The following is a 14178-nucleotide window of genomic DNA, read 5'->3' on the forward strand; positions in this document are numbered from 1 at the left end:
TGTACAATGAAGTTTTGAAAAGTTGGCACTGACCTTGAGAGTATTAATAATATCTGTTTATGATGGAAGAGAAGATTAATTTGATTATTTCTGTACCTTATAAATATTATCTGTCTCTTGCAATTTTGAGTTGCACAGGTGCAGTGAATTTAAAATTTTATCTGTGTGTATGTCTTATTGTAGGACCGTGTATATGTGCAACAAAATAATGTGGAGAATGTCTACAATTTGGGTTTGATTATTTTTCGAGATCAAGTTGTGCGCTATGGTTGTATTAGGGATCACCTGCGACAAACTCTGTTGGATATGATTGCAAGAGAAAGGAAAGGAGAAGTTGTAGACAGGTAAGATGTTTGTAAGTGGTTGCCTTTTGTAAGTGATACTTCTCAATTTTTAAGAACAAATCAAGAACCTACACAAACAAATCATCTTTTAAGTCCATGTTTCTGGTTACAAGTAAGCTTTTCCATGATAATCTGGAAGAAGTTTTGCATATGTTTAACATAATGATAAATAGAGAAGCTCCTTTTTTAGTATTTACCCTGTGGTCTTTATTAAACCTTTTGGTAAATACTTCTATTGATGCCTTGCGTCAGAGCATTTCATTATAAAGCAGAGGTTTTGACAAGTCTGTGCCCTTGCTGCCTTTTATTTCAACTATGCTGTGGAGTTGTTTAATTTTCTTGTACCCTGTTTGTTAGATTTTGAAGTTTCTGCTCTTTTCCCTAGTGGTTTAATCCATCTGTTTGTTGGTAGTTCATTTGCATCTCTGAGCCTTGAAATCCTCATATTCTCTTGCTGTATTAGTAGATGGGGACTATTGTACCACACACTTCAGATGCTGCAGCTGAAGTAACTTGAAATTTGCAGGCTTTTTTGTGCTTCTCCAATTTCAGAGCAGCTGCTGGGTGTGGAGATATGTAAACTTCATGCTACTTTGGCTGCAGTTCTGTGATTGAGATTGCCCAACACGCAGTTTATGAAGAGAAAAATACTTCCTGGCAACAGCTGCACGTTGTCTGCTACTGCCAGAAAGTGGAATTTTTTCCTGGATGCAGTTCTTCTGTTTTTTTTTTTTTTTTTTTTTTTTTTTTTTGCATTTTATTGATGTGTTTGTATGCCTAACCATATGTCTAACTTGCAGATACATTTTCATTTCTTGTTGGTTTAGAAAGTACTCTGCACTGCAGCTTCATGTGTGCAATTTTTTTGGAATTGTTCAGTTGCAACCTACATGTGCAGTTTTCAGTTTGCTTTGAGAAACTTTTTTTATTTTTGGCTGTTTTCTTGTGTGGTAAAATATATTCACGTTAACCAATTTCAGAGTTAGTAGAACTTGTGAGACCTACTTCACTTTCTAAAAAATACTTGATGAACATTCTCAACTCCTTAGTTTAGAACACAAACAAAAAAAATCTTTGTAATGTAATCCTCTGAAAAACCTGTAACATATCAAACAGATTTAAGATAGTTTTTATTACAATACTCTGTTTAAGTTGATACTCTGTTCAGGGTTTTGTTATTCTGTTTTGTGCTCTCTATCTTACAAGCGATGTAGATTTCTCAAGTTGTTAACAACTTACTTTTTGGCAGAGGCGCAATAAGAAATGCTTGCCAGATGTTAATGATTCTAGGTCTTGAAGGAAGGTCAGTCTATGAAGAAGACTTTGAGGCTCCATTTTTGGAGATGTCTGCAGAATTTTTTCAGGTACAGCAGCATGATACCAGTATACGAAATGCTTTTATAATTGCTTGTGAGAAAAAATGTGAGAATTGGTAGCAATTTAAGTAACTGCTACTTATTTGTTGTGTATGTCTGTGTATGTACTTAAATGAAATAACAAAAGATTTGACAAAACTTGAGAAAGAGTAACACTAATTTTACAGAATTACTGTAGCCTAATAATTTTTGTGGTGTGAATGCTGAAAACATACAAACTGATCATCATGCTAACATTGTGCCTGCTTTTTTTTTTTCCTGCAACTTGGTTTATCCCTGCATTTCAACCACACTCTCTAGGTTTAAAATTTTTTTTTGAGATACCAGTGCCGTGAAAGATTCAAATGTTTGCAGGTTGGAGATGGAGAGGGGAGACTGGGAGCCTTTCTCTGGGGGAGCTTTGTTTACGTTGTAGTTCCTGCCGTTGCAGGTTATGTAGTTTAGGTTACAGCCTTTATAAAATGAACCAAGTCAGGGAATTAATTCTGTCCAAGTGACTATCTAAATGTTGAATGAAAACTGAATAATGCATTCAGAAGGTTTCCTGAACTTTTTGATAAGATAGTTTCAGGGAAAATGCCAGATGAATAGTTCAAGTTTAATCCTGCTCTTCTATTTTTTGTCATTTTCTATTGGAAATTGATAGAAATTCTAAAAGCTTGTTAAAAAGGATTTAGACTGCATAATTTGACAATTTCCCAATTCAAATACAGGAATCAACTATGTTTGTCATTCCTCTGATCTCTAGATTTGCTTGCAAATCAAAAGCATATGTTGCACAACTTCTTAAAAGTTATTGCATTCTTCTTTTTCATTTGGTGCTATGCAAAACTAAGAAAAAGGTTTACCTTTGATTACCTTCGTTGGAGGTTCATTTCTTAGTTCTGCCCTAAAAAAGCAAAGAAAACCCCCAAAATTTCCCTCTAAAAGACTGCACTGGCCTGCTTGAAAAATAATAATATAGTCAGCGTTGACACTAGCTAGAATAATAAAACTGTTGTTCCTTACAACTGATAAATTTGCTATAAACTGGTATTCAGAAAGAATTTTTGCCTCTTCCTTTTCCCAATCTTTCTGTTTTATTTGACTCCTGTAGCTAAAGCTCATATTGCTAACTGGAAACTAGGTGGTTCAGGTTGTTTTAGTATGAAAAATTTCATGATCCTTTTGCATGTATCCTCTTACACACATAACTTCGTAGTTGCATTAAGTGTAGTAGAACTGTGTTCTGTGTTAAGCTCGTATGTAAATCTTCACATATGAATTTTTGGATGTATTAGATTTGTTTTGCACTTGCTTATAAATGCATTTCCTTTTTCCCTCCTTTAAATAAGTCTAAAATGTTAATTTGTGTTAATCACAGATGGAAAGTCAGAAATTTTTAGCTGAAAACAGTGCTTCTGTATATATAAAGAAAGTAGAAGCTAGAATTAATGAAGAAATAGAACGGGTGATGCATTGTCTGGATAAATCAACAGAAGAACCAATTGTGAAAGTTGTTGAGAGGGAGCTTATTTCCAAGCATATGAAAACTATAGTGGAAATGGAGAACTCTGGGCTAGTTCATATGCTGAAAAATGGGAAGACAGAAGGTAAGAGTGCATTATATGTGAGACAGAAATGCTTATGATACTGCTTGTTGCTTTTGAATATGGGATAAAGTGAACTTAACATTTATGTTCTGGTATAATTCTATAACCACTATAGTGATTGTTTTACAATCATCTAAGAATTTTATCTGAGAGGCATTTAGAGAGATCTTAAGACAGAGCCTATTTGTATAATGTGTTTGTAGTTAGTATCAGATACAGATACTTTTTCTTTTGGCAAGCCAGGTATCGTTAAGAAAGGTACTCATCTGTTGTATTGTGTTCCTGTTTCCATGAGTCTTTATATTACTTTCATTCTTCCAACATATAGCTGTCAAAATGCATCAGTAAGCTTTTTGGCCCACAGGCTGCTATTTGAAAATTGCTGTGCTAAATGACTCATTTAGTAACATCACAGGATGAATTCTTGTAGTGGGGAAGCTTTGTAGCAGCGAAAGATGGGCTGCTCGATTTCTGAAGACAGATGTATTCCGAGTGGTTGAAAAAGAGGGGTTGGACTTGGTTTGGATTTTTCTGGTAGGTGGAGGTTAGTGCAAGACAGAGGATGACTGACCAAAAAATATTATAGATAATGAGGAGGGTGGTTGTAGTATCTATATTTAGAAAACAGTGTTATACTAAAGAATGGGAACACACTTGCTGTTTAAACTGATGGCTTTTTATTCCTTAAAGCAGCTGCACAGTTACTAGGTGCTAGTCAGAGTAAGCAGGCAGGGAAAGTGATGTTACTATGCTTAGACCTTTTTCTCTAATACCCAGTTAAGACAGACTTTAGGTAGAAATGACAAAGGTATGGCAGAGTATTTGTAGAAGATACAAGAATTAGTTTGAGTTTCGTGGGCATTGGTTTGGTTTAGGTAGAGAGTGATTGTAAAGATAGGTTTTTATAGGAGGGAAGTGCTGTTTTGGAAAGCCATATTTAAGCTAAGCCACCCCTCAAGACTTTAGATGGATGATACAAAGTAGTGTAAAATTATGACTAACTTTATTCCTCCAAAACAAATATGAATTTAAAAACAAATATTCAGACTGTGCTAGGTTGGGCTTTTAGAATAAGAAAGTATCTTATAAGCATTTTTGTGCTTTTTGTTTCAACTTATTTTTCTTGTAACTTTCAATAAAGTATTTGATTTTGGGATGAGGACTTTGAAAATGACACTATTAAATACCACTGAAAACATAGTCTTGCTGAGTGTTTAAATGTGTCATCCTTTGGGGCAAATGTCAACTTCTGCTGGCTTTTGGATGAGGAGAAGGACAACCACAACTAGACTGATTAAGTGAATACAACCTTTATTTCTAATTTCCTGTGGTTGCTGCATTCACCATGTTGTCAGGGGTGTGAAGGAAAGGAAACATCATCAGAAGATTCCAGTGCCAAAACTGTTAGGGGGTGCTTTTGGGGGCTTGCCTGTCTGAACTTACCTTCTGTTGTCTTTTGCTATGAAATTAGAGTTGGAGAAGTACACCACACAGAAGGTGTCCTGCGTATTTCACTCTTTCCTTTTTTTTGTTTGTTTGCAGACCTCGCTTGCATGTACAAGTTGTTTAGCCGTGTGCCAAATGGTCTGAAGACAATGTGTGAGTGCATGAGCTCATACCTAAGAGAACAAGGCAAAGCACTAGTATCTGAAGAGGGAGAAGGAAAAAATCCAGTTGACTACATTCAGGTAGTTAAAATATTTTAACTTTCTTCCATCTTTCCCACATTCCTCAGTGTAGTGGTTAACTATGTGATTGATTGAAGGTAAACCTTAAAATTGATGCAAAAGGGATTACTATTGGTAAGCTGCATTTATAATTTATAGTTTTGCCAAATTCTACATTTCCTGCATTTTCGGAGATGTTTGGAATGATTTATATACAGAGGATGCTTGGAAAGTGCTTGCTTATTTTTGTGCTTTTGGTAGCTGTTTTTATTAAACAAAATATTCAGGCTGATTGTATAAAAGCTTGGGAATATTTTGGTTTATTCTAAATAATATTTGCCTCCAGAATGAGTTGTAAGTCTGCTGGCAAGTACCTTTATAGCATCTATTTTGTTTAATTTTATGTTATAATAGCTATCGATTATTGAGACAAAAATTGCACACCAGTATTTCATAGCAAGATTAACTATGAGTGATAGGTAGATGTGTTCTAAATTTTAACAAATTTCTCTTTGTTCTCACTCTCCCCAAGAAACAGAACATTTTGCATGTTAAAAGATGTAAGTGTTCTTTCTTGCTCTTCATCTCTCTAAGAAGTGATGTGTAGCATTAATTTATGAAGATCACAAGTTATGCTTCAGGAGTCTGTCATCTTTTCTCTCCTCCCATCCTCTTTTAGAAGATGACTTTAAATTTGCATATAAAATCTTCAGAGTTTATTAAACTTTAAGGAATTTTTTTTAATAGCTTGAAAAATGTGTTTTTTTTTCTAACCGTGTTTCATACTTAATGTAAAAATGCTTGTGTATTAAATAATAAGTTCGAGTTTTTTTAAATGCATAGATGCAATATTTATGTCTGGTCTTTATGAGGAGTAATGCATTAGTACTATCATCATCACTGATTTGAAATCAGTAATTTAGCTAGAACTGGTTACTATTACAAGAAGCCATTTGAGTATAAAAACACTTTTGATTGGATTATTTGTTATCTGGCAATGCTGAAGCAAACTTCTTACCAAGCTTAGACAAGAATCACCTCTCCAAGGATTGTTAAGAAAAAATGCCTGTTGCTTTTTTTTTTTTTTTTTTTTTTTTTTTTTTTTTGAGGTTTCATGATTAAGGGATGTTTTTTTGGTTTGATTAAAAATAAATAAAGTTGCATGCTGTGGAAAATAAGTGTTTGGATTACTTTGAAGTAATTTTCATTCCTTTTAAATCCTGATGAACCTAAAGAGATATCTTAATCAGCTCAACTGAGAGAGAATTAAAAGCTTAATTATGAAGATAGTATTGATGTTTCCTGCCACAAAGACAAAAAGATTAGAGCAATGAAGCTGAAGAATTAAAACCATATTACATATGCTTTGGCACAGAGATCATCTTCATCCTCAGGCACCTCAGGAGGATGCCCCAGAGAAGGGATTGATAATTGATTACTGCTAAACCCCCAGACAGGTTTACCTTCCACTTCCATTGACATGATGGAAGAAGTGGAAAATACCTGTGACTTGAGAAACCACTTCACTCTTCTCATCTCAGCCATGTCATCTGAATCTTTCAAGGACGTAAATAGCAGTAAGAAGACAGACAAGGAACCTACACTATACCGTGAAGAAAAAGCATCACCCTAGTCCAGTACTGCTTCTGCAACATGACATCACCAAACTCTCAGCATCATTGGTGAGATGATTGCAAAAGCATTGCCAGAGGATTAGATTTAAAACTACTTATAATTATTTGAAGGGTTGTTGAAATGCTGTTGTAATTTAAGGTACTAACAGTTTCTCCTGTTTAACACCAGGTTATTCAGATCGTGTACTCCTGGAGAGGAGACATAAGCTAACCTTGGTAAACAGAGAGAGATAGAGGGATTTACTTTGAAATTAAAATTTCTAATACGCATTATTTAGCCTGTCTAAAGACCATTCCTTTAAATGAGATGGTGAGTTCTTAAGAAACATTATTACTTCCTTGAGTAACTCTTGAATGGCTTCTTTAAGTAACCATATTTAAATATTTCCTTCAGAAACCTAGGACTTTAAGACCATTGAAGCTAAACTGTTTGTGTGGGCTACCCGTAATAAACTAAACAAGCTTAACCCTCAAATGAATACTTTTGGCCCCTCTGAAATAAATACTGTCTTAGTGATGTCTAAATCCTATGTGTATCTCATACTTGGAAAGGAGCTCAGGTGATTTTAAGATGTTCCCCCCCCTTCAATACCCAGTTGTTTTTTTTAACCTCTGGACAAAAATGGTGCAAATCCTAAAAATGATTATGATGGTTTCTAACCCGATGATTTGGTAAAAAGGATGTGCTTCAGTCCAAGCCTGTGGACTTCGCACTGCGATAACTGGAGAACTATTGTGTGTGTCTAGCTTTCGTTTGTTCACGGTGACCCTTAAAGATCAACAAGAAACATATGTGACTATGTAATGCAAAACATGTCCCTGGATTGAAACTACAGGGAGAAAAAGCTAGTAAGATTTGGCCTACTTTTTTTTTTTTTTTTTTTTTTTTTTTCTTCCCTTTAAACTTTCTTAGTAACTCTAGGGATACAGCTAGTAGGTGCCTAGCCTCATCTTTTTCTTATCCTGTATTAAAGATGGTGACTGACTTGAAAAAGGAAAGATGTAAAAAAAGTGCAACAAATACTTCTTAAATTAGAAACTTAAAATACATTAAAGCAGCCTGTTTAGCAAAGGAGATTTTAAAAAATTCTTAATCTTTGAGAAGCTTATTACAGTAAACTGCAGTAGCATTTGTCACCAATATTTTTGCCATAAATATTCCTCATGGAAGCAATTTTCATAGAAATTGGCTATTACAGACATCTAGAAATGGAAATGAAATTTCTGATGCTTTTTAACAAAGTGGAATGTAGAGATTATTGCACAAACTCTTGACTGTAGATGTGGTCTTCTCTACAATGACTTCATGTTTTGTTACTGTTTTATAATTAACAATTTTAAATCTGAAAATGTTTATGCTTTCTTTTTTTTTTTTTAAGGGTTTACTGGATTTGAAGAGTAGATTTGACCGCTTTCTTCAAGAATCTTTCAATAATGACAGACTCTTCAAACAGACTATTGCGGGTGACTTTGAGTATTTCCTCAACCTTAACTCTAGGTCTCCAGAGTACCTCTCATTATTTATTGATGATAAGCTTAAAAAAGGAGTCAAGGGAGTAAGTATAAATTAAGAGATTATGCTTTTTTCTATGTAGATTTAGATCCCAGTAAGCCAAACTACTTTTGCAAGAGTGATTTCTATTAAGGTAAAGGCAACATTACCTTAAAAAAAAAAAAAAAAAAAAAAAGTTGTATAGTGTAACTAAGTGCATAACATTTTAGATGTAACTTACGGAAATGTGAGGCACAAAAAGCTCTCGGGATGTCACGTCGCCTGCCGCCATCTCTGAAGCGGTATACCTGGGTTACCTCTGACAGATAATTGCCTACCCTCTTGAAAAAAACGTTGAAGAAGGTTCTGCAGCCACCTTCCTTGGAAACCTGTTCTACTGCTTTATTATGTGTATAGTTTGGTGATTATTCTCATCTAATCATTTCTTCTGCAAATTAGATAATTGGATAGGGAAAACTGTTTGTTTATTTTTACTTCTTTTACATTTTGGAGAACTATTAATCATGTCACTCTCTTCTAGTTTAAATAGTGCTGTTTCCTTCAGTCTTTCCTCATAGCATCTATAAAACTTTTAATGTATAGAGCTCTGAACTGGACATAATACTCAGCTGAGCCTTCAGTTGGCCTGAATAAAGCTGAATATTATTGCAAACATCCTATGCTTAGGAAATCAAATAGTAAATTGTACTTATTTATAAAAGAATTATTCCGCTGAATGTTTGTATTAAAAGTTAGATGTAGCATGTCAGTAATAAAATTATTTGCTGTGGTGCTGGACAGGCTTTGCAAAATAATCTTTGAAATACAGAAATTTTCATTTTAAATTAACTTCTGATAAGATCTAATTGGTTTTCAACTATACTTTTTTCTTTTTCTTCCCCCCCCCTTTTTTTTTTGATACATCAAAACACATGTTTGTCCAGGAAATTTGTTGCCATTTTTATCCAGACATTCTATCCATCCATCGTTTCCCATTTCCCCTCCCTATAACTTTTATTCCTCAATTTTAGATATGCTGTTTTCTTCCCTGTATTGAGTTTGTACACTTAGGCTCATTTATTCACGTACTGAACCAGTTTTGTCAGGATCACCATAGGATGCTGTAGACCGTGTGCTTGCTGTCAATTACTTGAAATATCTAGGTTGTATAGAACACTTGGGCTGGGAGATTAAAAACAGCAAATTATTTCTTTTACAGCTAACAGAGCAAGAAGTAGAAACTATATTGGATAAGGCTATGGTTTTATTTAGGTTTATGCAAGAGAAAGATGTTTTTGAACGCTATTATAAGCAGCACTTGGCAAGAAGGCTTCTTACAAACAAGAGTGTTTCGGATGACTCTGAGAAAAATATGATATCTAAATTAAAGGTAAGACTATCTGCATACTTCTGACTTCATTTTTTGTAAGTATGATTTCTTCTCTTTTTACTTAACTGGTATGTAAATATTTGACATCAATCAAGATATATGTTATAGATTTGATTTTAAAGCCCCAGAAGAAGCAGAAAATATGAATGGCTTTTCTAGAAAAATTCATGAAAATAAAGAAAGGTAAATATTGGAAAGGACTGCGGTGAAAGAGTATTCTAGAAAACAGAACTTACTTTTCAAAATGAGTTAAGAATTTATCAGTAAGAGGGCAACTCCTGCTGTCTAGAAACTTGATGTGAGGATAGGACATGATCTAGATTTTCTGTTATTCACTGTGGAGCTTTTCAATGTTTGCAGGCGTTTTTGCTTTTGTTTTCTTACTTGCGTTTGTCTGCAGGCTAATGAAGATGCTTAATTCCGATGCTTAATTCCTTTTTGGTGATTGTTTTGAGATAAATTGAAAAAAGATTGAGTCAGTGTTTAGAAACACTTTTTAAAAAATTTATTGATTCTATTTACTGTGGATGAAATTGGAAGAGTGGCCAAAAAATGGAGAAAATGGTAAAGCTTAAAGATGTTTTACATGAACAATCCTTGAAGCAAGTTTTAATGCAGCTTTTTCCTGTATGGCACGTTAAGTGGCTAGAGCACTTTTAAACCTTGACTGATGTTGTCCTAAAATCAGATTTTGCTGCTCTTTGATTTTGACCTTCTAATCTGTGAAGGAAGTCTTTTTGCATCAGACTTCTCCAAATTGTTATTATTCATTCCTTCTCAATTACCTCTCCACCTTTTCCAGCCTGGTATAGGACATGGAATTGGTGTTAACTTGCAAGTTGAATCAGTGGACCAGGCCTACCCTGTTTACTCATGGTTTTGCACAGTGGTTAGGATGCTGAAGCTAACGTGCTTACCTTTGCCAAATATATCAAAGTATGTTTTGGAAACATATATGCATGTATGTGTTTGCAACTTAAATGTGTGTATGTGTGTGCATGTATCTCTACGCATACCTACTTGATTCTCAAAGTTCTGGTAACCTCTAGTAAACCTTGAAAATTGTACGTTCTTAGAAAACAGTTTATTCTGGTACAAGTAATTTTTTTTATTTTCCCTTTCTGGTATCATGGTAGAAAGCAGATGAAAGTATATGTCTTGGGTCTGATAAGCTTTTGCTGATTTTCATATGAGATAAGAATGTTGAAAAAAAACCCAAAATTATAGTAATGGAGGAAAATAGAAGGAAACAAAGTTTTAATTCATGTTAGGTTAGATCCTTATATGAAAAATGAAACCTTTCTTTTAAAGTTTAAAAGTCATGCAAATAAGAATCCCAATAATCCAGTGTACAGAAATACCACTTTTCTGAGGCTGGTAAGCTAACTTGAGTCTTGCAGTTCATGTATTGGCAAATTTTGTTTTCCTAACATTGGCATAACACTTTATTTTTTTCTTTTTTTTTTTTTTTCTTTAGACCGAGTGTGGGTGTCAGTTCACATCCAAACTGGAAGGAATGTTCAGGGACATGAGCATCTCCAACACGACGATGGATGAGTTCAGGCAGCATCTTCAGGCCACCGGGGTAAGAGCGCAGGGCCCTGCCCGCTTGGCCTTCTGCTTTGGTGCAAAACCTAAGCGTTTATGGGGGCTTTTGGCTTTCTCTTTCGCTATTCGTATAGCGCTGCTGAAGGAAGGATTGGGTTGGCCTCCTCAGCTTCCATTCCTCTTCCGGCGATGCTTCGCGTCTTGCAGACTGCCTTAGTGCTTCCCGAAATAGGGAACCTGGCTCGGCAGCCGGCGCCGGGGCCGCGGTTCGCTGGCGGCGCGGCCGGCAGGGGGCGGGCGCCGGCCGCCGCTGCCCGCAGCGCCCGCAGCGCCCGCTTCCCCACCGCCGCCCGGCTGCTGTGCTCACCCCCTGCTTGGGTGTGCTGCCTCAAAGGGGGAAAAACACATGCTGCAAGCGTGCCGCAAACTTGCCGTCTCATACTTAACTTTCCTGACGCTGCTGCTGCTTGCGTTAAAAACATGACTGCCGTTTTACTCCAACTGCACAATTTTTGACTTAATCATTCAGTCTGGAGATGTTACAGCTGTTAGCCCAAACTGCTCTGGTAGGTCTGGTAACTTGCCCCTTGTGGTTAAAGGGGGTCCACCGCTGGAAAATAGCATCGTTCAGCAGGTAGTAGAAAGTTTCAAGGTTCATACTTCATTCCTGTTTTGAGATGTTGATTTGCTTTAAATGCTTTATTCTCTTCTGCTGATACTTAACACAGCATAAGCAACCAAATAGCGGCTGTCTGCAAGTAAATAATACTGCACACAGAGCACGTGTGAGTCGGATGCAGCAGTCTGACCGCAAGGAGTGCGCTTGTGGAGCACGCACGTGCCGCTTGGCCCCATGCTTGCGTGAACGGCCTGACACCTTTGCACTGTTGAAGCAGTCAGCTGCAGCTTCCTTCAGCAGCACGCAACAAATCATGAGCGAAGGAAAGGAATGTTACAGAAAGTGGTTTCAGAAAAGGTTGTAGAGACACACATGGGTAGATGATAAATGTTTGTAGACATTAGTTTCAGCTGCTTTTTGTATTTTCAGGGGCTAATCAGGTTTTCTTCTATAGTCCCTGAACTATTAGTTTCAAAAATATGTTGGAGCATTCCTATTCTTATAGGTAGCATTTGAGACTTGTACCTGGATTTTTTTTTCTTTTGCATTAAAAATTTGTGCATTTTACATGACAATTTTACATTCAATGAGTTTCTTCTCAGCTATGTTACAGCTAACAAGGTGAATTTAAAAATGTTAACAGATTATCATAGGCCTTATTGAAACTGGCTTCTTATTCTCCACAAGGGACCAGTAGTTTGGTTGCTGGTTGCCTTTTGGTCAGCCTCACCTTGACTTTTTTTATGAAATATCTGGAATATATATGTGTGTGTGTATATGTGTATATATAATGGGAGCATATATATTTCTGTTAGTATCAGTAATATTTGGGAGGAAATTATGAAGATTTTTTTTTTCTTGTTAACTTGCTGGTGATATTATGTTCTAAATGAACTAGTCTATTCTACTCCTTTTTAACCATTTTATGCGTGGAATACCTAGTTGAGATGGGAATCAGCTCTTCTGCGAGTAATCCTACCTGCAAAGCCTCCTACTGGGTCTTGAGATAGTAGGTAGTGCCAAGGACTGCATAGATATGACTGGTTTTATACCAGCAGGTGGAAAGCTTAGCCCTAAGGAAAGTCCAGGCTGAAAGAATGCAAGTGTCTTCTTGAACTGTGATCCTGAAACTTTCAGTTTTGGGAATTTACAAAGATAAGGCACTTTCCGTTCATTCATGCCATTCTTGCACTGAAGAGATGTCTTGGAAAATAAAATGCTTTCAAGGCAAGTGTCTGCTTGGTGCTTTGTGTAATTAGTATTATGTGATATTCTAAATGGAGTCTGTGTTCTGGTCTGGCTAAAACCAGAAAAAAAAAAGAGGAGAAACCCTTGCCACTTCAAATAAGATGTCCCTGTTCTGCATAAAGATACTTGCTATCTGTGTTGATGGGCTTTTCCTAAATCTTGGCTGCTCTGAAGAAGCTATTTGAAGCTTCTTTTTATGCCACTCACAGATTAACTATTTGTGTCTGAATGCTGTTTGAATTTCTGTTGTGAGCCTCAGGATGTTGGTGATACAAAGTTAGAAGCATGGCAGTTAATGTTGGCTGTAGAACAGCTTTTGTATGGCTTGTTACATGCCTTTACAAACTGTTCTTTTTAGCCTTCAAATCTGAATTCTGTTCAGACGGATTTCTGTATCAGCAGCCCATCATTGATCTAGATTTTTCAGAGTTTCTTAGGCACAAGTTTGGATGCATACGTCAAAGCCATTTAGCTGATGATACAGAAACACTTCAGTAATGCATGGGGATACTACTCCACTATTTATATTGGAAGACTCTGAGTTCGTATAACGTTTTTTGACCCTCTGAAATGTAACATGCACTATTCCTGTGTTACAATTTGGTTGGAGTTTATAAGAAGTTGGATATTAAGCTTTTTTCTTGTCCATAATGTATGTTCTTTGAATGTATTAGACCTGCTAGAGCTGAAAATAGTTATAAGTTGATTATTACTAAGTTTAATTGAAATACCTAATGATGATTAATGCTTCTGTGGTAGCTAGATATTCATCACCCACTAATGGCACTACTTTATAGGTCAAAACATCAGCTATGAAATATTCTCTGACCTGTGCTGAGCACTTACAGTAATGGGGGAGAATGTCTAGGTTGTGTGTATAAAAGTGAATGACTTAACTTTAAAGTTCAGGGGGGAATTGCAGGAATAATCTCCCATTGTTTCACACTGAGTTTCTAATGTTTCTTGTCTGCTGTTGGAGAGTAAATTTATAAACAGTTTTGGAACTCGTACATTTAGCAACCCTGCTTTATTGTATGTAATCAAAAAAGTAAAAAGCTGTTATTTTTTTATGTTCACAGATACTTCACTCTTGGCTAGTGTATTTTGTTAGATTTTATACGCTCTTAAATATCTTTGGGGAGTGATGTGGAGAATTTTTGCTATATCATCTAATTTTTGGCATCTGCTCTGATAGTGATGACTTCATTGTTTGTCCAGCTTTGGAAAATAATATTTATAGGTTGTTTTGTTTCCTTCATTTATGAAAA

At 35.9% G+C, this 14178-nt stretch overlaps 1 protein-coding gene across 2 annotated transcripts in view; it reads left to right on the plus strand.

Moving 5' to 3' along the window:
• Nucleotides 1–14178, plus strand: part of CUL3 (cullin 3) — a 55921-nt gene that overhangs the window by 31727 nt on the left and 10016 nt on the right. For both annotated transcript variants that reach the window (XM_062582869.1, XM_062582870.1), the window contains exons 4-10: nt 184–344; nt 1594–1708; nt 3084–3312; nt 4855–5000; nt 7993–8169; nt 9325–9495; nt 10973–11080. In XM_062582869.1, coding sequence (XP_062438853.1) covers nt 184–344; nt 1594–1708; nt 3084–3312; nt 4855–5000; nt 7993–8169; nt 9325–9495; nt 10973–11080 — 1107 coding nt within the window. The remainder of the gene's footprint in view (nt 1–183; nt 345–1593; nt 1709–3083; nt 3313–4854; nt 5001–7992; nt 8170–9324; nt 9496–10972; nt 11081–14178) is intronic.

This window comes from Rhea pennata, chromosome 9 (assembly GCF_028389875.1).
Source record: "Rhea pennata isolate bPtePen1 chromosome 9, bPtePen1.pri, whole genome shotgun sequence".
In the NCBI taxonomy this organism is placed as follows: Eukaryota; Metazoa; Chordata; class Aves; order Rheiformes; family Rheidae; genus Rhea; species Rhea pennata.